This window comes from Diabrotica undecimpunctata, chromosome 4 (genome assembly GCF_040954645.1).
Source record: "Diabrotica undecimpunctata isolate CICGRU chromosome 4, icDiaUnde3, whole genome shotgun sequence".
Lineage (NCBI taxonomy): Eukaryota > Metazoa > Arthropoda > Insecta > Coleoptera > Chrysomelidae > Diabrotica > Diabrotica undecimpunctata.
Genome location: NC_092806.1, coordinates 18,336,777 through 18,363,362, shown reverse-complemented (window position 1 = coordinate 18,363,362; position 26,586 = coordinate 18,336,777). Strand labels below are relative to the sequence as shown.

At 34.0% G+C, this 26,586-nt stretch overlaps 2 protein-coding genes across 2 annotated transcripts in view; one reads left to right on the top strand and one right to left on the bottom strand.

The window, feature by feature from the left end:
- Positions 1–26,586, top strand: part of LOC140439261 (monocarboxylate transporter 12-like) — a 448,050-nt gene that overhangs the window by 202,198 nt on the left and 219,266 nt on the right. The window lies entirely within an intron of this gene.
- On the bottom strand, positions 6,953–15,880 carry LOC140439258 (polygalacturonase-like). The gene is made up of 4 exons (XM_072529061.1): positions 15,549–15,880; positions 11,252–11,457; positions 7,817–8,147; positions 6,953–7,319 (listed from the first exon to the last, which is right to left on the bottom strand). The coding sequence occupies exons 1-4, from the start codon at positions 15,844–15,846 to the stop codon at positions 7,054–7,056; spliced, it is 1,101 nt and encodes a 366-aa protein (XP_072385162.1). The 5' UTR covers positions 15,847–15,880; the 3' UTR covers positions 6,953–7,053.

Below are 26,586 nucleotides of genomic sequence, written 5' to 3'. Positions count from 1 at the left end.
GTTTCTCGAGAGCTGTAACATTAAAACCGAAGCAGCAATCTTGACGACCTGCGCGGTTAATTAATTAGAAAAGTGTCAATTTTTTTCTTGGTTGACAATTAAGCGTTAATTCCTTTTTTGGTTCCTGGGAATAGCGCTTTTTTCCTTAAAGAATTTTATGTGTGTACACTACTGTTCGATCTTGCTACTGAAATGACATTTCAGGAACTTGTTCTGTCTTAACACGACTCAAAGTAATTTTTAAACTTGAGTAATTTTTTTAAGATCTTCTATTTACCAACTATTAATAGTTTAACTGATTATAAATTTAGAATTTTTGGAAAAAGGTGACTTTTGGTAGTGTTCATCACAACTTAAATGCAAATTTACACCGGAATGTAATATAAAATGTACGTCACGAAACTTGATTGAACTGGAAAAATGCATCAATGTGTGATTAACAGTGATGCCAAAGGTAAGATAATTTGTGATGCAATGACTCATAAGTTAAATATTAGTCTTTTTCTTTTTCTTCTTCACCACTGGAATTAGGTTTTGCCTGTATTGTCTTTACAAGAGTATGATGGTCATCTTAGTCTATCTTTAGCCTTAGTAGATATGTCCATCATACAAGAGTATGATGAACAAATGAAGGTCTAAGAGTTTTACGAAACAATGAACATTGAAAATTAAAATGTGGTTTCGTGACTTTCCTAATATATATTTTTTTAATTTAATAAAACTCCAACAGGAATCTTATGATTATTGCTATCTGATCATTTACTATAATCAATAAGCAAGTTAGTTCTATATACAAAATATTACAAAAAACTTATCTAAGGTTACATTCAGCAATATTCATTAGGCTCACTTTGCTCCGCTTTTTCACTTTCACTCACTTATATCACTAAATCAAACGGCTTTGTTCTCTTAAGTCTTCTTATCTGGTTGGCGTTGTCTAGGAGTTTGATGGCCTCGACATTCACGTGGTTGGAGAGGCTTTGTTCATGACTCTCGGCAAACTTACTTATTGTCTGGATAACCGTATCCATCTGAAGATTTCGATGAAGATCACAGTTTTTAAAGTACCATGGAGCGTTAACGATGTTCCTTAATAATTTATTCTGATATCGTGGTATAATTTGGATGTTACTTTCTTTTGTACAGCCCCATAGCTGTATCCCATATGTCCATATCGGTTTAAAGATTTGCTTATACAATAACAGTTTGTTATAAGTAGACAGAGTGGATTTTTTTCCAATCACCAGTACATCTTTCTGAACTTAATTTCTAATTCCTCTTTTTTTTTCTTAATATGTGCTTTCCAACGTAGTTTGGAATCTAATGTCATACCCAAATATTTTGCCGTATTTGCATAAGGTATATGGTTTCTATTTATACTAACTGGGATGTGTTGTTCTCTTCTGTTAGTAAAATTGACATGAACAGATTTTATTTCATTCAATTTAATACGCCATCGCCTAGTCTAGATGTTAATTTGTTCAACAGAGTTCTGTAGCATGGTTGCTGCATCCTGGTGGTTTTTTCCGACTGCTAGAATGCATTTGTCGTCTGCAAATTATATTTAAATGGGAATAAGCCACAATTAAAGGTTAATAAACGTATTTTAACCTTTAATTGTGGCTTATTCCCATTTAAATAGTAATTAATTTAAAATGCCACAAGAAAATAGCTTCAGAACAATAGCATTAAATTTGAAACAAAAAAACATAATATAAACATGGTTGGTATAAAGAAGGTAAAATAGTTTGAGTGACTTAATAAAAAATAAATTAGCTACACAGAAAAGATAATGTGCTATATTTTTAAGCTATTTATTATTGTTAGTTTGGCTATAATTTCATAATGTAAAAATATTAATTTTATTTATAATTCACATTTTTTGCATATCGGCGAAGAATATGCAATCTTTTTGTTTGGAAATCAAAGTCCAGAATTTTATCTAAATGAGCCCATTCAAAATATACAAATTATTAATAAATTTATAATTTTCAAAGTGTTGTTACTCACATGATTGTATACATTGTGCTCTTGACAATTAATGCATTAAACTGTGTGTCATAAAAATGTTTAAAATATTTCAAAAGCTCTTCACATGGATATTAATTTCTTCTTGCAAATCTTTTTAAATCTAACTTAATCGAAGTATTTTGTTTACTTGGATTTTTAGTATGATATATTTTCTCCACGACCTTTGGTGAACGTCATAATTTGGAAACCATTTATAATAATATAAAATAGAAATACTCACTCTTAAAGTGCAATATACATTCTGAAATGCTTGCTTCTTGCGTATTTAAAATAGTAAATAATGAACAAATTGGAAAATCGGTTTTTTCTGCTACCCATTCCTCAAAATCTCTTCCTTGACCAATCAGAACACTCAAAGAAGCTATATATCTGGCCACTCCTTCCTATTTTCTTATTCTAAACAATTTATGCAAATATGTCTTACTAAAATCCTAATCTTTACTACTTATCTCTAGGTACAATCGCTTATAAATAAATTTTCATATTAGAAAAGATGAAAAAAAGTCCTGTAACTCAAAAAGAAGTATATTTGGAGATAAAAGAAAATATAAATCCAAATAAAACTCCTGGATTTGATCTAATTACCGGGGAAGTGTTAAAGCAACTTCCAAGGAAAGCTATAATAAAATTAACACATCTTTTAAACGCTTCCTTTAGGCTGAGAGACGTACCAAAGTTATGGAAGGTGAAAGAAATTATAATGACACTAAAACCAGGTAAACCTCCACAAGAAGCTTCTTCATATAGGCCTATTTCACTGTTACCTGTCCTGTCTAAATTATACAAAAAATTACTCTTGAAGAGACTAAAACCGATTATAGAGGAAAAAAATCTAATTCCTAATCATCAGTTTGGGTTAAGAGCAATCCACTCAACGATAGATCGGGTGCATAGAATAACAGATATAGTAGAAAAAGCTCTAGAAAAAGGAAAACTCTGTTCCGCAATTTTCCTCGATGTAGCGCAGGCTTTTGACAAAGTGTGGCATGACGGATTATATCATATAATGAGATGCTACTTACCAAAACAATATTCTGAACTACTAGAATCATATATATCCTACAGATACTTTCGAGTTAAATATGAGGAAGCATATTCAGAATTAAGAGATGTTAAAGCTGGAGCTTCCACAAAGAAGTGTCCTGGAGCCAGTGCTGTACCTGCTCTATACCAGCGATATTCCATCATTAGAACCTAACACAATTGCGACATTTGCAGACGACAAATGCATTCTAGCAGTCGGAAAAAACCACCAGGATGCAGCAACCATGCTACAGAACTCTGTTGAACAAATTAACATCTAGACTAGGCGATGGCGTATTAAATTGAATGAAATAAAATCTGTTCATGTCAATTTTACTAACAGAAGAGAACAACACATCCCAGTTAGTATAAATAGAAACCATATACCTTATGCAAATACGGCAAAATATTTGGGTATGACATTAGATTCCAAACTACGTTGGAAAGCACATATTAAGAAAAAAAAAAGAGGAATTAGAAATTAAGTTCAGAAAGATGTACTGGTGATTGGAAAAAATCCACTCTGTCTACTTATAACACATTGTTATTGTATAAGCAAGTCCTTAAACCGATATGGACATATGGAATACAGCTATGGGGCTGGAAAAAAGAAAGTAACATCCAAATTATACCACGATATCAGAATAAATTATTAAGGAACATCGTTAACGCTCCATGGTACTTCAGAAACTGTGATCTTCATCGAGACCTTCAGATGGATACGGTTATCCAGACAATAAGTAAGTTTACCGAGAGTCATGAATAAAGGCTCTCCAACCACGTAAATGTCGAGGCCATCAAAACTCCTAGACAACGCCAACCAGACAAGAAGACTTAAGAGAACAAAGCCGTTTGAGTTAGTGATATAAGTTAGTGAAAGTGAAAAAACAGAGCAAAGTGCGGCTAATGTGTACACGTTAGCTAGTAGTACTATAATGCAATTATAGCCTAATGAATATTGCTGAATGTAACCTTAGATAAGTTTTTTGTAATATTTTGTATATAGAACTAACTTGCTTATTGATTATAGATAAAGGTTAATAAACGTATTTTAACCTTTAATTGTGGCTTATTCCCATTTAAATATAAATAAATTTAATGCTGTTTTCCAAGTACTTCTCTCCAGTGTTTTAATCATTCTTCTAACTCTACTTTAGTATTTTTGACTGATACTTACTTATAGACAAGATTACCTTATAGCCCATCATATCTCTGAGCTATAATTTGTGAGGGGTAGCTATTTTAGACAGCAGACTCAGCAAAACACAGGTTTAAATTAAAGAAAAATATATTTAAAATAAATAAATAACAAAATAAAATTAGATCCTAAATATACACAATAAAAATTAACATGTCAATCCTGGTGACGAATAACATGTCAATCATTGTTAAATATCTGCGAAAAATAAAATACAATTTATGACATAAAATGTAAATAGCAATTACAGTGCTTTAATATACGCAGACGGTAGGAATCGGGACGAAGGAATAGAGATGAAACAAGCCAATTAACGGACGGTGCCTAATCAGTACTTGGACACAGGAGGAATAAGGTATGTCTCAGATGAATACTTCAAGACCGGGTACGGAATTGCCACTAGATCAATACTTTTGCAAAAGCTGTTGGCCTTCAGTCAATACCCTAGGGCCAGTGCCAATACTTCGACAAAACTGTCTTTCTCTTGCGGCGGCTGCTCTTTTATACGGTCGAAGACCTTCCATCTCCTATAGCGCACATCGATGGAGAAGGAACTTGTGGTGAGGATGCATGTGTATCAAGCGCTGATGGTACCGAGGCGATGCATATCGTTACAACACCTTCTCTTAAAAAAAATGTCTCATACCTTTTTTTTTCGATGGAGCCTACAACGGCGTGAACCACATCGTCATTCGTGGCAACTTTATTTTTATTCTTCTGCCGTTGTTACAGGTTACCGGGAATTTCTCATTTCCTTTTTCCACCAGTTCTTTTGGGACGATTTCCGTCAAGTCGTCAGGTCCCGTCGGTGTATCGTCAGCGCGGCGCTTTGTTGGTGGTGATGGTGGCGTACCAAATAACTAGTGAAACTTGTTGAGGATGCGTTCTGCTTCCTTTCCTGGCGTAACATACTAGGTCTCCCTGGTGTTCCTAGTGGGCTCATCTCTTCAAGAATGTCTAGTATGTCTTTTATGGCTGACTGCTGGTTGGACTGATTTCTGTTTTCAGAATTTGCTGCGTAAGTACTGTCTGTCTCAAGTGAGGATAGGATTTCTTCAGAGGTGCCTTCCCTCTCCTACGGCTTTAAATCTTTAACATTCGCTGTTACCTGTTTTTGGTTGCAACTATTCGACAATTTTAGTTTTACTATTACCTGTGACATAACTGATGCTACTGTGTATGGACCTGAATATTTTGGCGCCAGCTTGCTGGTGAAAGCTTCATTTACCGAAAATAGATAGTATTCCTTTTCCATGACCTGATCTCCTGGGTGTGGACGCCAGTCGTTTCGCCTTAGATCGTAATGCATCTTATGGTCTTCAAAAGCATATTCCATATGTACTTTTGCCATGTCCCTTAATGCTTCTAATTTATTTAAGTTTTCCGCGTACTTCTGTATATCTTGGCATTTGGCTGCATCTGGTGCGTCTAATTCTCTTTCGAAAAAAAAGAACCACTTGTTAGTTCTTTCTACTGGATTGCATTGTGGCGAATAAGGTGTAAGGACGTAATTTATGTTGTATGTTTTTAGGAATGTTTTAAAATTGCTACTTGTGAACTGAGAATCGTTATTCGAGATGACTTTCTTTGAGATTCCGAACTGCATAAATACTTTTGAGCACAGAGCTGATGGGGCTTGCGGATGCTTTAATTATCATTTCGGCGATAACCCATTTCGTAAACCGGTCTTGGATGACTATCAAGAAAATGTTTCGTTCCAAATTCAACATTATCATTCTCTTTGGCTTTATTATTGATAGTATTTTTCTAAGAATCTTCGCATACTCAATAAGAACTCTTATTGGGGGATCACCACAGACTCTAATTAGGCACTTGACTACATGTATTCTCAAAATAAGTAAGTACGAAATAAATGTTTCATTCTTTATTTCTACATTGTTTTATTAGTCCATCTATTCAGATCTCTGTTTCATTATTAATATGAGCTTAGCAGTAAAATAATGGTTTCTTATTTATTTTTTACATTAAGTTTTTCATAATTTTCTAACAATTATTATTTATGATTATCATATTTGTTATAAAAATTGGTAAAAATTAGCTATTAGATTCAAATTAATTTTTATTTAACAACCATCGACAAACAACTTCGACTGCCTTTTTCTATGGAAGTACTCTATTATAAACCAATGTAGCCAATAAGCTTATTGAAATTTCCATTTCTCTTCTTCTTCTTCTTCTTCTTCTTTTTCTTCTTAGTTCAGGCGGAGCTCGATAATCTCTAGCATTTTTATTTTTGTACCATGTGTTTTTCCATTAAATTCTGATAAGGTTAACATTTTCCTTATTGAAAATTCATTTTATCTTCCATTAATTTATGTAACCCATTCTAGAACTGCATTACCCTCTACCTTGTAGCTTATAGAGGTCTACATAAGTAAAATATGTTTTTAGAATCTCTTGGTCGTCCTCAAAATGTGTTTTTCGCCTCGCAAAGTATGACTGACTTAACATAGTGGCATATGGTTGACTTATCAGATCTAACAATTCATGTTTTTACATCATGTGAGTACCAACTCAAAAACGCTCCAAATAAAACCACATTTCGCCTTAAGTAAATATTGCAATATCCTCTAAAAGTGAAAGCAAGTCGTCAGTAAAAAATTCATGTTAAATCATTACCTCATCCTGCATTGGAAAATGTGATATAAAGGAAGTGAATGATAATGAAGTTATTAACAGTTACAACTTAAATTTATATTATTTTTCCACTCTTGATCAATGCATTTTATAAAAACTTATAATATACAAATGTTTAATATCTTATATAATATAAAAGTCACCTAACAACTATAACCTTCTGGTTGGAAGGTACAAATACTGCTGTTCTGAGCACCTGTAATATCAATGTTCTTAAATTCCCAATCATCACAAGCTCCTTCTCCACAAAGAATAAGGGCTTCCAATGTCGGAGAATCGTTAAAACTCTTCATCCACCCGCTAATGTTTTCAAGACTTAAACCAACAATTGGGATATTTGTTCCTGGGATTCCCGTAGCTTCACCGTTGACATAATCTTGTTGGATGTTCAAGGCGAAGTTATTGATATCTAAGACAAAAAATAAGTTTTAGTCAATATATTTTCATTCCAACATAAATAAAACTTCACAGATAAATCACTAAACCTTCTTTTAATAATGGATAAATATGAATAATGCAATCCTTCATATCGCAATTGGATGTATAGACCACAAACTCAGTATTATGGAGCGACGATATCACAAGCAAAACTAAACAATGTGGTATTCAAAAGAAAGGACAGTTAAGATTTGATTTCAGGTATAGTGCCTCTGTATATTCGTTTATACGTATGTCATTTCAGCAGGAATCATCAGAGCGTCTGCTACAGAAGCTCTAAACATGAAAACAAATATTTTCCGTAAATACAGTTTTTTTGTCACATGATTAGATAAATCAGAAAATTGGTTAATGAACGAATTATTGAAGAAATGAAGCAAAGAAGAATTTGTACACAAGCATTACACAAATAAATAAAGCTAAACCAACCACAAAACTGCTCACGTAATAATAAAATAAAAAAGTTACCTTCAAATTGAATGTTTCGATAAACAACGTTCTGAACAATTCCTGGTCCACTGTCTGCATGTGTCTTAACGTGAATTCCGTTGGGAGAGCGATGAACAAGACTGTCCTCGAAAGTAACATTATAAACGGCATTCTTAGTAAAATCATCATTGGAGAATCCAACGGAAATACTAAGACCGTGTCCTCCATAGCAAGCCATATTTCTGACTAGGATGTTCGAACCTACATTTACTACAACACAATCATCTTGATTTTTGACTATACTGTTTTGTAGAATCAAATTACTACCGCTGAGGTCAAATCCATCAGTGTTGTGGCCTGTAAAGTTGTTCTGTAAATAAAAAAAAAGAATACTAAATTTTGACAGGATAATATCCATTAAAATGAAAATATTCACCAATACCCTACACCTTGTCCAAATATACGCTCCTACAAAAGCTGAACAAGAAGAAGACATCAACAGGTTCTATGGTCATCTAGAAGAAACTGTTAGCGCTGTTCCGAATCGTGAACTAATCATAATTTTAGGAGACTTTAACGCCAAAGTAAGGTCATAAAATGAAAATATTGAAAGAGTGATGAGCAAAAATGGACTGGGACAGAGAAATGAGAATGGCGGCCGTCTTGTGTAGTTCTATAAAGAACAATATCTGCCAATTACAAACACGATCTGTCAATATCATCCACGGAGATTATACACATGATGGACGAACAAGAAATCAAATAGACTACATCCTAATAAGATCAAGATGGAAGTCGTCGGCCATCAACTGTAAAACTTATCCTGGCGCAGACTGTAGAAGCGATTATTCGTTTTAAAGTCCCTAAAAGAAGACCCCTAAGAAAAGTCATGTCTCTAAATTCATCAAAATTTAATAACTTCCAATAGTACCTTGAAAAAGCTGTTTCGTTAGTCCAAGTAGATAGTGACCCTGAGAGCACTTGGATGAATCTCAAAGATAAGGTAATCAAGGCTGCAAAAGACCGAGGCGGCGGTTTCCACGGGCTGTAAGTCGTGTAAGTCGTAAGTATTTACAAAAAAGAGATTAAAAACCTATCTTCATTACCAAATACCTCAGGAAGAAGCGGGGTTTGTAAAGGGTAAAGATACACGGGAATAAATCCGGAACCTAAGACAACTCATTGAAAAGTCTAGAAAATATCAAGTACCTATGATTATATGCTTCAATGACTACCAAAAGCCATTTAATTGTATAAGCTGAATAAATTTGTGGTCCATTTTCATAGAAATGGGCACAACAATGCACCTGGTGATACTTATTAAAAATCTGTACCAGTCCAATATAGCAACAGTACGACTAAATCAGAAGTTCTCAAAACAATTCAAGACCGTGAGAGGTGTTAGACAAGGATGCATATTGTTACCTGACTTACTTAACATTTGTGGTGAACATGTCATGATGATGACTTTAGATGGGATGAGCCGGTGGAGTAACAGTGATAAACCAACCTAACAATTTCATTGATAACGTTTCATTTGAACGGCCATGTTAACCGACAAAACATCCGTTATTGGTCTAATGAAAATCAATACTGGATGCAAGTGTCCCATACGCAAAGACCACAAAATACGAACGTACGGGCTGGTATTGTGAGAAATACAATTATTGGTCCATGTTTTTTTTGATGAAAATTTATCGGGTGTATTATTATTGGATATCCTATCTATCTGATCCAGGTTTTTCCTGATATTCAAATACCCACTAATTTAGACCGCAGAATCTGTTTGCAATAAGATGGTGTACCGCCACATTTCGCAGTAACTGTGTGTTTTTGTAAAAACAACTTTTTCACAACGGTGAATACTAAGAACTGGACCAGTAGGATGACCCCCTAGATCACCTGATTTGAACCCATTAGATTTTTTACGGGGATATTTAAAATCTAAAGTCTACGCAAACAGACCTGATAGCCGTTAACTACAAGACCGAATTAGACAAGAAATACAGAACATAACACCCGCTATGCTACAGAATGTTAAAGATAAAAATAATGGCTGGTTCAGTCATTGTCTTACGATCAATGGAGAACAATTTGAACATTTACTGTAAATTTTCGTTTGTTTATTTTTGTTAACGTATGGCAGTAATTGCATAATAGTAAAGTAGTCGTATTTTTTTTTTCATTTCTAAAAGTGTCGTTTTGATTCCGTATGAAGTTATTTCATGTCAGAAATAACTCAATACGAAATCACAACGGCACTTTTAGAAATAAAAAATAACAAATCCCCTGGCGATGACGGAGTAGTAATCGAAGCGATCAAATTAGGTGGAAATAAAATAATCCAGGCTTTGGCCAAGCTTTTCACCGAATGCATCTACCATGGAAAAAGTCCTTCTCAATGGAACAATGCTGTCATTATTTTATTAAACATGCAAGGAGACATAACAGATTAAAGAAACTACTGTAAATTAGACTTCTACCAGACTAAGGAACAAGCTGGATTTAGATCGAGATACAGCACTAACGACCACTGACTAGTGATAAAGAACCTGATAGAGAAGTCTGCAGAATACAATAAACCATTGGCACTGATATTTGTCGACTACGAGAAAGCATTCGATTGCATAAACCATCAGAAAATGTTAAAAGCATTGACAAAATGCCGAATAGACCATCGCTACACTATCATATTCAAATATAGTTACCAAAGTGCCACAGCTAGTGTAAGACTATTTGAATAAGAAACAAATAAAGTCTGTATACAGCGAGGAGTACGGTAAGGAGACACCGTCTCTTCAAAGCTATTCACGACGCTTTTAGAACATACTTCAAGAAGGCACATCTGTACGAACATGGTATCAACATAAATGGAGAGAAGCTCAGTCATTTGAGATTTGCAGATGACATCGTCCTTATAGCCGATCATACGGATGATGCAATTATAATGTTTAAAAAATTATATCACGCTTCCTTGGAGGTCGGACTAAAAATTAATATGGACTGACGACCTGAAGCGTGTTAGAAATAACTGGATGCAAGCCGCACAAGACAGAGACAGATGGAAAGAGCTGAGGGAGACCTATGTCCAGCAGTGGACGCATACAGGTTAATGATGATGATAAAAGTAATTGTATAATAATGGGTAATTTCATTTAACGTGCATAATTTGCATTTTTGCCACCCTGTAATAATTTTAAGTAACTTGTTATACATTTATGAAATCAGCTTAGCAAGGAAAATCTATAAATTGAAAAAATGGGGGTTCTGTTTAAAAAAATGGTAATGGCGTCATCACACAAAGGTGGTTCAACCCGTATATTAGATTATAATTTGAAAAAATAGTAAATTAAAATCAGAAATCGACCTGTTTCGGGAATGTCTATTAATATATTTAGTTAATAATGAATTAATGCGTTACTTTATGGACTCACTGCATATATGTATATATATGCAAATAGATTCCGTACTTACTTTGTCTCCCTCAGATACATCGATGAGCCATCCATCAATAATGGAGTTGGAAACTGCGACAGAAGCGCATTGAACTGGACAGTTCTTCAAATAAATGTTTTCATATAATGAGTTGCTAGCTTGTAGTCTAATGAATTTCGGCTTCTTGATACCCTTTCCTCCTAAGTGGTCCCAATACAATTCGCCTTGGCCATCCAAGACATGACCTAAAATAAAAGCGATGTTTTGTAAGATTTATTTATTTATCGTATGGCATACAATAAGAACACATATTTAAAAAGCATTATAAAACATTACATGGAGTATTACAAACAAACATCTAATGCATTAATATAGTCTAAAACATTTTGTAAGCGTTATTAGGTATAGAGAATTATATGAGATTTTACAGAAAAAAAAAAACGCTTTTTATCGATAAATTATCAAAATTCACCATAATCATACTATAACGGATCTTAATAATAAGGTACAAATAAGAGTACAAAGAATTATAACGATGTAATGTACCGTAGTGATATTAAAAGATCTAGAAGAACTACCTATTCGCTGTGTGCAAGTACTTGATGGGGATACGAGAAACGAGTGTGCACGTGCAGCGGTGAAATCTTGCAACTTTGATAGCATATTTCATAAGTAGTTATTGAAGAAAATGGGATTTTACAAATACTGTGTTATAAAATGTAAAAATACAACATAAATTAATGCAACGAGAAAAGTGGATTTATATCATAATAAAGCAGAAGTAAGTAACATAACAAACAGTCTGCATTCTTACGCCCGATTTTGTAGTAAGTTTAACGTAAACATTAAATTAAAATTTACTTTAAAGTGTAAGTTTCAATAACAATCATGTTGGTTCAAGTTTGATTACAATTAGGCTTTTTTTCAAATTTAAAAAAATGCTGAAACCCCACCTTTAAATTTTCAGATGCCATAAATCTATTTTATAATTCAATTTCATCAATTGCACCAGAAATATGAAAGAACTGCATTTCATCAAAATAACGTTTAAAAGTAGCCGAGATCTCGATCTCTGCCATATGTTTACGTCGAACTCAAACAAATTATGAATCATTTTTTATTTTTATTCCAAAAAACTAACCGTTTTGCAATATTTAATTAGTTTGGAATCGTACTTTTTCTTGGGTTTTTCGCTCTATATAAACGGTTTCTATTGTCAGATATCAAGTAAAAACAAACAGGTTCGTTCTCTCGCATTTTTGCAATTAGAAACACTGAATTTAAAATTAGGAAAGAGAAAATTAGAAACAATTAGAACAACAGAAAGACGGTTTTATATTTAATTTCAATGTAGGGCATCTGCCATCCGCTTATACGTATTTCAACCTTATTAGGTATCATCAGAGCGTCATATATCGTCATATGCAGAGGTTCTGATGAATATAAATTTCGTAATTTACAAGATAATACTTCTGGCAAAACGAAAAGATAATTCTAAATGCGGCCCTGTTAGGATCCTACACCTGCTAATGTTTACGTCTTCTGTATAGCTCATTGAATTTTAGTACAGAACCCCTCTCTCTCTCTCTCTCTCTCCCTCCCTCACACCCTCTCTCGCTCACGCCCTCTCTCTCTCACCCTCTCTCTCTCTCACCCTCTCTCTCTCTCACCCTCTTTTTTTCTCCCTCTCTCTCTGTCTTTCTCTGTCTCTGAGAAAGTCATACCCTACATCTGAGCTCTAAGCTGAGTTAACACTTTGAGAGCTACGCCAAATCAGTCCAGAGTTCCGTTGGGCCACGGTTTTTTTTCTTTAAACTATCTCTAAATTACTTCTCTACTTGGTGTGTGTCACAAAAGTATACACGCGGCGCAGAGAATGGAAAATGTCTCTGTTCGACACGTGTATACTTTTATGTACACATTTAAGAGGGGAGTTACCACGTTTAACAAGAACACGAGTTCTGCAAGAACACGAGAACGTCAGTTGTAAAGAAAATTCGTAACGTGCTTTAATATATTAATTATTGTGTATAGTGTCTTACGAGAAATAACAACGGAGTTTGCAGAGTTTATTGGATGACAATATGAGCGATGATACCGAGGATCCATATCACAACGAATCAGATAATCATCCTGTGTACAAACAAGATAGCTCGAGTGCTGGCAGTATGTACTGTATTACTTCCAGCGAACCCAGGGTAAAAAGACGTAGGATTGAGGAGCTGAACCTTGAAGGTTAGTAATTTTTTCTTTTGCATATTGTATAAAATGCGAGATTTTATTTACCAAGTATTTCAAATCATCAATCAGGGAATTTTAATATTTACTAAAAGTTATAACACCAAAACGAAACTCAAGATTGTTTCTCAATAGATAATAAAAATTTGGTATAAAAAATTTTAAAAAATCATAATAATAATTGTTATATGAATAAGTCGTCAAAGATTTCTGCAATTTTTTTTCGAATAACAATAACACAAGGAAAATGAACTAGCGTAAAACTTTTCTAACCATATTTTTTTTTTTTTTTCAGAATCTGAGAATTCTGAAACAAATGGTTCGTCAAATGTTGAAGAGCAAAATGTTGTGTCGGATTGGGGCGTAGTTATTGGAGATCCAAAAGACTTTGATTTTCATGGGGCCATTGGTTTGGTCAAAGAAGTACAAGATATAAAAGGTGAAGATATATTTGCTTACTATAAATTATTTCTTGATGAGGAGCTAATATATATTTTAGTAACCGAAACCAATTTGTACGCAGAACAAACCATAATAAAAGCCATTACGGAAGAGACCCTCATGCCGTCCTCTAGATTAAGTAAATAGACCAAAGTGACCCTCGAAAAATTATATTATTTTTTGGGTTTTCCTGTGGATGGGCTTAGATAAAATAACCGAAAATCAAAGATTATTGGAAACATTCTGAAATTTATTGGTCTTAAACAGCAAATCGAATGTCTCGAAACCGCTTTGAAAATCTTCTAAGAATGTGGCATTTCGCTAACAATGAACAATGCGAAGAACGGGGCCGACTCTGGTTGACTCCCTAAATAAGAAGTTCGAGCAAGTTATCCTTTCTGACGAAAATGTCTGTATAGACGAAAAAATGGTACCCTTCCAAGGGTGTTTAATTTTTTGACAATATGTCAAAGAAAAACGACATAAATTCGGAATCAAGCTTTTCAAACTATGTCTCCCTGGTGGATATACTATACTTACCATTCTAAAATATATTGCGGAACAGAAAAATCAAATGATATGCTGATAGCCACTAAGATTGTTTTTGAACTTATGGGTGGGTGTCTTGATAAAGGCATGGCTCTGTATACCGATAACTGGTATACCAGCACCGAGTTAGCACAAAAATTACTTCAAAGAAAAACTCGTCTTGTCGACATACTCAGAAAAATAGGAAAGGAAATCCAAAAGAAATTTTGTCAACAAAATTGAAAAAAGGCGAAATTATAGATTATAAATTCAAATAAAAGTGACAACAAAAAATTCAAGGCAAGTTAAAACCAAATGTGAAACTTGTGAGGAACATTTTTTGTGTCTGAAATGCTTTTTTGACAATTATATTTGTAATAGAAAATAATGTTTTTTTTTAAATTTTTTCTTTCTTTTATTATGTAAAATTTTTTGTTAATTTTTTTACTTGGTCGTAAAACTTTTGTAATAAATAGCTAAATTTTATTTAATTTTTGCCATTTGTGTCTAAAAGTATCTAAAAGTATACATAGTATACCCGCAGCGATTTTGACCTTCGCGTGTGTATACTTTTGGATACACACCGCGGTCAAAGTGTTAACCAAACACTCCTATTAGATTATTATTGATCTCCAGGTGTGACGCTGATTAGCACCTGTGATACATATACCTTTATGATTACAGTAGACAACCATTTATTTGTTCGAATTAGGTAAAAAGCAAAAAACCACTGCGGATCAGTATTTTTTAAGGCAATATCGGTTATCACACATATCGAACAACAACCGACAAGTTGATAGTCAATAGTATTAGTCAATATTAAATTATGTGAAAAACGATTAGCTCAAGAGAAGGAGCCAATTATGTATTATAGAAACAAATTTGGGAAGTGTCTCATGTGGAACTAAAAAAAATTTTTGACTAGTGGTTCGAAAGTCTGCAAAAATGTAAAGTTAATAAAAAAGAATATTTAGAAAAACAATAAAATTGTTTTCCATGATAAATTACTGTTTTTTATTATTAGGCCCAAAATATACAACTGTCCCTTATACACTGGTATATATTGAAAAAAGAACAATATTGTTAATGTTAAAAAGTACCAATAATAATTACAACAAAATCAACGTACCTGGTGCACCTCGCACGACGAGACTATCTCCGGTGATTTTAATAAGAGGTCCTTTCCATTCGAAATAATCAAAGTACGTTCTTCCTTCGAAAGTTAATTCAGATCCATTCTGCAAGTTTAGTTCTAAAGTCTTGTTAGCAGGAACTCGGAGGTTGGAAACTACGATATTTTTACAATTTTTAACTACATCTGTCACTTGGGAATACTCGGTAATGGTACAGGAGTCGTCATTTAGGCTTTTTGCAGCAACACTAACAGCTACAAAAAGAAGCAAATAGAAGAACTTGTTAGACCACATAATGAAGAGCGGATACTTGGAAAGAATTCGGAAAAATCATGTTTTATACCAGCATGACAATATACACTTCAGATAATATTTATCGCTATGCATTTATTAAAAATGTGAGTGTTTATTTAATTCCAATATTCGTCCATGACATTGGACAAATAGCACGTGTTAAAAAAATGTTTTAAGTTTTATTGTATTATCTTAAAGTACTCTTAAATGAAATTCACAAAAAGAACAAAAAAAGTATTAAACTATATTACATACGCAGAACATACAGCTGGGTTTGATTAAGGGACTTAAAAATGCAAAAAGTATTCCTTAAACTTTTAAATTTAATAACTAAATTAACAGTAAAACTGAGGCTTTGCATAGAAAAATTGGTCCAATCCACATTACATATTTTTCTAGAAATTATAAATAACTATTATACATACATCTGATTTGAGCCATCAAAAGTATGTACAAAAGTACCAATATCATGTTAAAAATACAATCAAATGAAAAAATATCAAGAAAAACAAACTAAAGACTAAAACAAGGTTCAGTATGTCAAATGTCAAGAACATTTTTTATATTATGTTTATAGCGACCTGCGCCTTGCTTCTACTAAATCAGACGACAAAAACCAAAAACTAATATAATTAACTTTGATAATGTAAGCATAAAAGACCACATTAAAAGAGAATTAAATAATAGGGTAAAAAAATATGACAACAACTATAAGATCCATTAGAACTATGGAATGAATTTAAAAACCAAGTTAACGAAATATCCACAAACAATGATTATAGAAGTAACTTATTATGAAAAATAAATGGACTACAGAAGACTTTTTAAAATTGAGGGAACAACGTCGACTTAACTAAGAATACTCTACAACAGAATTAGATTAAATGCAAAGAAGATCTCGAAGATATCCTAAGGAGGCACTTTTTGTGCCAAACATCTTATTACAAATATCCCATGATCAGAAAAAAGATATATTTGCATGCTTCGTGAACATTCGGTAAGGTACAGCATGTAAAATTAATGCAGATTAAAAAAAAAAATATAGGAATAGACGACAAAGATATTCGTGTCATAAAAATCTGTGCTAAAATCAAACTGAAATCGTAATAATTGGAGACAATTACACCGACGAAATATCCATACAACTAGGAGTCAGACAAGGTTGCATTTTATCCCCAAAATATCAACGGGGACCTACTTAATGTAATACGTGGACGATACAGTTCCTGTTAGAAAATATTTATGGTCTCCAAATTCTGCTTAATCATATTCACGAAGTAGGAGTGGAAATGGGCATTACAATAAACTCAAACAAAACCAAATTAGAACCAAAAGAGCCATAGTTATAATTGAATCAAGGGGACTGGGATAAACCTCTCTAAACTCCTTCTCAGAATTCTGATAAATAATTTATCGCAAGATCCAAGCCAAGCTATGTCTATATAGTTCTCGTAAAGCATCGGATGGTTTAAGAGCAAACAAACACTCTCTTACATCGGATGGTGTGCACAGTATGGAGTGATGAGGGACTTAAAGAAATATTTCAATGTGAACTATGGGCGTATCCTCCATGTTTTTTTAATCAATCTGGCTTGATGAGAAAAGGAAGCAAATCTTCAATGGTTACTGTTTTGGTTTCAGACACAAAAGAATCATCATGTACTCTAGATTCAGAGAAAATGTCATACATCATTAATGTATGTCATACTTCAAAGATTCAAAATTTGCGATCAATACAGAGACTACGTAATTACTCATTACGGAATAGCGAGTGTTGTATTTGATGGATACCAGCAACGAAATAAAAAAGATGAAAAACATCTACGCAGAGCACGTTCTAGCATTGAAGTAAAAGTTAAAGACTCAATCCATGTAAATATAAACCAAAGTGAGTTTTTAGTTAACGCTAACAACAAAATGGGCCTTATTTGACTTCTTACAGTACACTTGCAAAGATGTGGTTATACAATTCATCAAGCATCGGATGACGGTGACTTACTAATAATTTTAACAGCTATTAATGGAGCTGAGAAAGACGTTGAATCTTGTGTTATTGGTGATGATACAGACCTACTAGTTTTGTTGACTGTCCACGCATCACCAGAGAAGAAATTGAAAATGGTGGTCCAAAGAAAGGCAATCAGCAGGAAAAAGTCTACACTATTGCTGACTGTCAGCGGGACGTTGGGAATATGAAGGATGTACTCCTTGCAATATATGCCTTTACAGTATGTGACATTGTATCAGCTATCTACAAAAAGGGAAAAATTATACCATATAGGAAAGTGCAAGCCAACGATTCACTTCGTAGAAGACTTCTAGTCTTCAGCGTATCGGAAGCTGATTCCAGTGTAGTAGCTGACGAAGGAAAGCATTTCCTTCTTACGATGTTTGTTGCCAGGAACATTTAAGATCTAAAGTGTTTTCGCTATCAGTCTTACTTGAAAATTATTGCAAAGTAGCCTATACATTCTTTGCTCAAGTTAACTACACTACCCCATATATAAAGAGCTTCCAGTCAGAATTTGTTTAAAACCTATCACAAGGTACAGCAGTGGCTGAATGACAAAAAGAATCTGCTCTAGTGGGGTCGGAAGAATATTTACGCACACCAGATATCAATTACAACAGTAATTGATATCTGGTGTTGCTCCAGCTCCCGAGGAATTACTCCTTCATAGTGCGTACTTGCAAAGACGAATGCATCCTTAACTGTGGGTAAAAAAAGTGTGGTCTAAATTGTTCAAGCATACTCAGCAATTGCTCAGGAATAGGATGTGATAATAGGGACAGAACCATCATAGACCAAGATGTAGAAGAGGATTGTGTTGTATCTGAAGAGAACTGAAACTGATGAATGAAGTTCAGTTGAGCTGATAAATAAGTTTACTTGAAACTTATTGCATTATAATCATTATTATTATGCAAGAAATATTTTGAGTATTTAAAATTGTTTTGTTGGAATTTACTGTTGAAAAGATATTCATGCGACATTGTCTATAGAAAGTTCAGAGTAGGTTTCTTCGGACCACAATTTATATGGCCTAGACTTGTGGTCTAGTCTCTTTTCCCTTAGTAAGTAGCGCCCCTTGAAAAAATGGTGAGGTTGACGTTCCTAAAAGGGCTTATCGCTTACATACCACCAGCCACTGAAGTAGCAAATTACATTTACAAAACACAATCCTGTTAAAAAAGATTAGCTTTCTCGGTAATAATATTATACTTTGCCCAATGAATATAAAAAATATGGAAAACCTCCACTTTTACACCCAATTAACTTTGGAACTATTGATTTTAGAACAATTATGCATCTGACTTTTCTTGTTTTAAATTTTGCGTCGAACATTTTTTACGACATTCTTCACGCATGAAAGATTTATTTTCAATCTTTCAGTTTCTGCATAATTCGCTCTGAGGAGACCTAATAAGGTCGAAATACGTATAAGTGGATGGCAGGAGCCCTGCATTGAAATTAAATCTCAAACGTTTTTCTGCTTTATTTATTTGCTCAAGTTTGTGAGTACTAGGAACTAGTTCGCGAAGGATTTTTGGCGTGGTGGACCAACAGGTCGTAGACTGCAAATTGTAGATTCCCCTTGTCGGCTAACTCACTAGCTGTCTGGTTTGTATATTGTAGAAAGCGCAGTATAAACAATGAAAAATTAATAAACTTTTTTAAAACCATGACAAATCGAGACCTTACAAAGAGATTAAGATTAAAAAAATCCTTCTAAGTATTGACAAAGCACCTGTATAGCCATATAAAAATGACCTTTTTGTTTTCAAGTGGGATAAACAAATATAATTGTTTAAAATCTACTGGAGCGATCAGGACCATCTTTTGCACATATACATACTAACTACATAAAAATTCATATTGCGAAATATTTTTATGGTTTATTTTAATAATTCATCATCATAAGTGGCTCGACAATCCGTTGTGGATCTTGGCCTGCTCACAAAGAAGTCGCCACTCCTGTCGATTCCTGGCAACTTCCCTCCATCTTCTAACCCCTAGAATCTGTAGGTCTTCTTCCACATCATCAATCCATCTCATTCGTGGTCGTCCTCTGCTTCTTGTGCCCTCTGGTTGTGAAAATGTTAATCTCTTCGTGTATTAGTGATCTGACATCCTAGCAATGTGTCCAGCCCATCTAAGTCTCTGTACTTTAACGAATTTCACAATATCTGGATCGGTGTATAACTGATACAGTTCAAAGTTGTATCTTCGACGCCATAGCCCATTTTCATTTACGGCCCCAAAAATCTTTCTAAGAATTTTTCTCTCAAAAATACCAAGAAGTCTTTTATCATTTTGAGATAAGATCCAGATAAAGATTTTAATAATTACAAATAATTAAAAAAATAATTACTTTCAAGTTTATTTAGTAATAACTTTTTTGTTCATTTTTTGTTCAATATTTTTTAATTTAGGGAATCTCATTTTAAAGAGCAAGTAATTTCAAGAAAGTTGTCTTTTGAATTTTTCATCTACGATGCCAAATTTTTGTCAGAATATAGTGAAATGAATGAAAAAAGTCGATTTGTTTGCTTAAAGGTTAATAAAAACCATGACGCAGTGATTTTTCAAGTGCTTTTTTAATTTTGTTTCCTCTGGTATAAAAATTAATATTAAAGATACGTAAAAACGTCACTTATCTTAATTAGCTTGTTCAGTTTACAATCAATCGACATCCATTAAATATCATAATTGAAATTTTTATCCAAAATATCTTTTCTGTTGTACTATTTCATATTTACTACTATTTGCCAATTTAAACATTATGTGTAAACATAATCTTTACTGTTTTTTGTTTATTATTATTAAAGTGTTATTTTTCGCTAAGGCTTACAAAAACCCGCATCCTAAAAATTAACCGTATCGTGTCAAAAACAGCTTCGTCCTTAAATTTCAATGAACCGACATAAAAAGGGTTGTTTGTTATAATGAACCGCCACGTGACGTTTTTATTCCGAGGGTGTATCAGATAAAAAAACAATTCAAACAAGAGCATTGAAGAAAAAATAGATAATGTTGCTAATAAATAGGACTTATCGTAAACAACAATGAAATAACTCAACATTTTATTACTGGCAGTCTCTATTTGGAAACTCGAATGGTGTCCTTATGGGCTGTTAGAAATGGGGCAATAGTACGTTAATACGTTTTTGAGACTGACGGGGAAGAGAGTCAATTCGGTTGCTATAATTTACGTCAATTTAAAATTAGTTTTTGCTATATTCATTATTTTTGCAAAATATTTCTTCTACTACATCTGTTTTATCTGATCAATAATCTGCTCAATTATATTGTGTTTGCTATTATACCAATATTTTTATTGCTCAATACTTTACTATATACTTGTTACTCTAACATATATAACATATATAACTCTAACAGTTAGCCCTAGACTCCAGCACAGATAAGAGGTAATGTAAGTCGATAAAATATCACCAGCTCTGGGGGTCATGTAAGATGCCCCCATTTTTAGTTTTTATTAATTAACGAAGTTAACAGTCTATTGCATCTACCTTTGTAAATTCCATGAGGATTGTTTTTGTTACTGATGTCCTTCCAATGTTTTTCTGTGGCCAAACAATGTTTTTAACAACTTTTTATTAAGCTGATGATGGAATGATTCAATTCCGAAAAGATCTTCTTTAAAATAAAAGTTTTAAGATTTTAATAAGCATTTTTTTATACCTTGATACACACTAACACCACATCCTTTGTAAAAATTTAAAATAAAACTATTAAGAACGCTAAACTTTATTGTTTTGTAACGAACAAAAAGTTAAATGAAATCGTAGGCTTCCACGGCCAGAGTCAGAAATATAGTTTATTCGTCTTCCGGATTTGGACCGTGTCATTTGTGAGTGACCCAAAAGTGGGTTCATCTCGACGTTTCGCTACAATTGTATGTAGCTTCTTCAGGAGAACAAAAAAGAAAACAAAAGACAGGAAGATGGGTAGTTAGCAACGGTAACTCAGTTACTCAACGCAACCAAAGGCGAATACTAACTACCAAGATGGGCATTTGGTCACAGTAACTCAACTACTAAACGCAGCCAGAGGTGAAAACCAAATGCCAGGACAGGGATTCACGTCCAACAGCTCAGAACACTAACGCGTCGAGAGGCGGGGAGTGAATCCGACGATTACTCCGCTACCACTCTATTTATAGTCGCGGTGACCTGTCGTGTCGGGACGTATCGGCACACTCCGTGGCGCGAACGTCAAGAAGCGCGCGCTGGCCAATCATGTGGCTGCATCGTGGTAGCGGGACCGGACGGCGGCTCTAGACTGAGATTCCAGATGGGAGACAAGTAGTATCCTTCCTCTCGATTGATATTATGTGGATTTTTTCGGATCTCTAGAGATTCGCGGATTTTCCTGGAATAAAAGAAGGGGCTCTTAGAAATAATATGGGTTTTTTCGAACAATATGGAATGACCGGTTTCTTGGCAGTGTTCTGCAACTGCAGAATGGGAGAAAAGACCTGATCGAATGCATCTTTGATGCTCTTGAATCCGAGTTTTGACGGAACGACCAGTTTCGCCAATATACACTTGTCCACATGAACAAGGAATAGAATAGACACCACAGGAAGATAGGGGCGGTAATGGGTCCTTAGGAGAGGGTAGATATTGTGAGATTTTCTTGGGTGGTCAAAAAGTAGTCCTGATACCTTCTTTGCGAAGAATTTTGCCAATCCTATCAGTGACACTTCGAATATACGGAAGAAAAGCCACAGGAGTATTACCCGAAGATTCTGAATTTGTCGTCTTAGGGTGTAAAGGGGGATGTAGATGTCGGTGTGTAATAGATGTCGGAATGTTCTGAGCTGTTGGACGTGAATACCTGTCCTGGCATTTGGTTTTCACCTCTGGCTGCGTTTAGTAGTTGAGTTACTGTGACCAAATGCCCATCTTGGTAGTTAGTATTCGCCTCTGGTTGCGTTGAGTAACTGAGTTACCGTTGCTAACTACCCATCTTCCTGTCTTTTGTTTTCTTTTTTGTTCTTCTGAAGAAGCTACATACAATTGTAGCGAAACGTCGAGATGAACTTACTTTTGGGTCACTCACAAATGACACGGTCCAAACCCGGAAGACGAATAAACTATAATTCGAACAAAAAGTTATTAAAAGATTCTAGGAGAATTGCATCATCCCGGAAAAGAAATAGACAGTTTCTGTTTAGGTATTAAATTACAAATGAAAATTGCTTATACGAAACTAAAATTAAAATCATATAGTAAGAAAACAAACATTTTATATCTTGGCATTAGATTATAAATGAGAAATACTTATATGAAAATAAAATCATACTTTATCCCAAATTTCTAAATTCGTTCACATAAAAAAATTCTTATTATATAGAATTTATTTATATATTATAATATAGATATTTATTTAATTAAAAGACCAATAATAAATCACATCGCTGTTATTTATTTCATAAATAATCTTCGCTGTTCAATAAAAAATATAAAATTGGTACAACCTGCATTATTCAAACGCTTGTGTGGCTTATAGAAAGGATATAGTTTTTACCAACTAGGTACTCAGGCTGGGATTTAGAACGTTAAATCTATTGGCAGCAGAAATATATATCCACCATACAAATCTATAGGATTGGGCTTCGAATTCCTGATAGTGTCATGTAATGGCGGCCAACTATACATTCTGGTTTCAGAACACATACCATAAATCCATACCTAAGATAACAACGGGCCTGTAAACATCATTCTGGCAACTATTAATGCTTCCGGTAAGGGTCTAGAATAAATATTTATTTGAAATATAAAAGAGAAAAGAAATATTTTTCGTATTACCTCTTCAAGAGACCACTCAAACAAAATTTCATCCTCTATGCAGGAGGTTTAGAGACAGAAAAGAGAGATGAATTGCGTGGAGGATACGAACGCTCGGATTTTGATATCAAAGTCGGAACTATTATGAACTGTAGTTGGATCCTTGAGGTAATTTAGATGCTTCCGCACTCGGCGGATAGATGGCGTGAGCAACATTAATTTGAATATTTACTAGAAATTATAATAATAAACTTTTGAAACTTTGAAAAATAATTTGAAACTTTTGAAACGGTTACAAACTATAAACTTGGCTTTATTAGTTTGAAGCTTCAAACTTTTACGAGCAAATTCGTAGACTTTTTCCAATAATTTTTAAATTATCGATGTACTTCAGATATGAACATTCTTGTTCGCAGCGACACAGTCTTCCAAAAATAAGATCTTGAGGAAGCTTTATTTCTCTTCTGGTGATCATAATCGATGGAGAATGACTGGTTACTTTATACTCGGAACTTCTATAGGCTAACAGAAATAGAGGAATTAAAGTATCCCAATCGTTTTAATTATCAACGACAAACATTAAAAGGTATTGCCAAACAGTTCTATTATGTCTTTCGACTATTCCGTCTGATTGAGAATGAAGGGGTGCAATTTTAAGCCATTTTAAAAAATAATCCATTGCGACCATTAAGTACTTGATTTCTCTCTCTGCCATCGGAAGTGGACCGAGAATATTCACTGTAAATCGTTCAAAAGGCTCTCCGGAAAGATATTGCGCCATTTTACTATGACTTCTTGTTCTAGGGTCTTTTTTACCGTTATATAAATCACATTTCTGACACCAATCTTCTACATTAATCTTCCTGATAATAATTGATAATTGGTTTGGTCTTTTGTGTTGAAGCATGTAGACCTCATCAATAAGAAACCTAAACATTCTATACTTTTTTGAACAAAAAAATAACACTTGTAAGATTTTTAAAATATAACTCTTTACTCGAACCTGTGACTAAAATATAATCTTGAAAAACAGCATCATTTAGAGAGATTTTAAAAGAGAGTCCATAATTTTTTGAAATTACGCATATAAAATACCAAAAGTTGAACGATTATTCCTAACCAGTCCCATATGTGTTGAAACAGTTAGAGTTCTATTCGTTGCTAAACCTTTCTCTAAACCCCTTTAATGTTTTAGTTCTTTTAGCCCTATTTTTTTGAACATAATCAATCATCATCATCATCATCATTATCGTCATTCGGTATGTGTCAACTGCTAGACATAGGTCTGCCTTAAGATTTTCCTTTTGAGGCACATGGATAGATCCGATTTAAATACATAGTTTAATTTACCAAACGCTGCCCAGGCTAATCCTATGCGACGTGGGAGCCCACATACATGTCTGGTTATCTCTGCTCAACCGAATTTTATGTCCTAAATACTTATACGATGTAGTCTGCACAATATCGCTTCAATTAACACCAATATTTTGATTTAGCACCAGATTAGTCATTATTTGCATCTTGTTCATATTAATCTTTAGTCCGACCTCCAAGGAATCGTGATATAATTTTTCAAACATTATTATTGCATCATCCATACGACCGACTATAAGAACGATGTCATCTGCAAATCTCAAATGACTGAGCTTCTCTCCATTTATGTTGATACCATACTCGTTCAGACGTGCCTTCTTAGACGTATGTTCTAGAAGCGTCGTGAATAGCTTTGGCCGATGTCTCCTTGCCGTACTCCTTGCTGTATATAGAATTTATTTGTATCTTGTTCAGATAGTCTTACGCTAGCTGTGGAATTTTAGTAGATACATACGTTTGATTATGTTAGTATAGCGAGGGTCTATTCGGCATTCTGTCAATGCTTTTAACATTTTCTGATGGCTTATGGTATCGAATGCTTTCTCGTAGTCCACAAATATCGGTACCAATGGTTTGTTGTATTCTGCAGACTTCTCTGTTAGGTTCTTTATCACTAGTAAGTGGTCGTTAGTGCTGTATCCCGATCTAAATACAGCTTGTTCTCTATTTAATTATTTATTTTCTGTTTTGTTATTATATAATCTATTTCATTGTTGACACTACCATCTGGGCTGATCTATGTCCATTTACGCTGAGGCTTTTTATTGAAAAAAGAGTTCATCATGGATAAATTTTTCTGGTATACGAAGTTCAGTGATCTTTGCCTCGTATATTTCTTTTGCCATATCTATACTTACCTATTGCTACTTCTGCATCATCTTGTTTAAACCCCATTTTCGCATTAAAGTCTGCCACAATTATTGTGTAATATGCTGGTGTGGCATGTAACGCTGTTTCTAGATCCTCATAAAATTCTTCAATTGCTTCATCAAAGTGGGTAGTCGTTGGATCATATGTCTGGATTATCTTAAGTTTATATCTTGCATTTAGTTTGAAGATGAGATATACAATCTTGTGGCTTATGCTGATAATTTTAACTATATTTTGTGTGTGCTTTTTATGTATAATGAATCCTACCCCACTATTTGAAGTGTCTTCTTCACCTCTAAAATGAAATACGTGTCCTGATTTAAGATTAATTTGGGCTTCCCTTCTTCGTCTTATTTCGCTGAGGCCATTATGTCCCATTTTATTCTTTTTAGCTCCTCCTTCAGTTTCATCATCTTCTGGTCTGATATAAGAGTTCTAACATTGTATGAAGTAATATGCATTTGTCGTTCTTTGTAGTAGCCTGATTTTTTCCGGGGATTCTTAGCACCCTCTGCTCCAAATCTGTTCCAACCGCCACCTCGGTTGGGAATGTTGGAGCCGCCGGAGCTTGAAGACCGTATAATCAATAGCTTAATTTAACTGCTTCGCAAAGAAGAGGGATAACCTCTACAAAGCAGTCCGTGCATCTATACTTACGTACGATAAAATAAGGTGAAAATT

Coding starts and splice junctions, on each gene's coding strand:
- LOC140439258 (XM_072529061.1), bottom strand. CDS start 15,846: ATGTGGTCTAACAAGTTCTTCTATTTGCTTCTTTTTGTAGCTGTTAGT. Junction 8,148..11,251: donor ATGTATCTGAGGGAGACAAA/GTAAGTACGGAA, acceptor TTTTATTTACAG/AACAACTTTACAGGCCACAA. Junction 7,320..7,816: donor TCGAAACATTCAATTTGAAG/GTAACTTTTTTA, acceptor TTTTTGTCTTAG/ATATCAATAACTTCGCCTTG.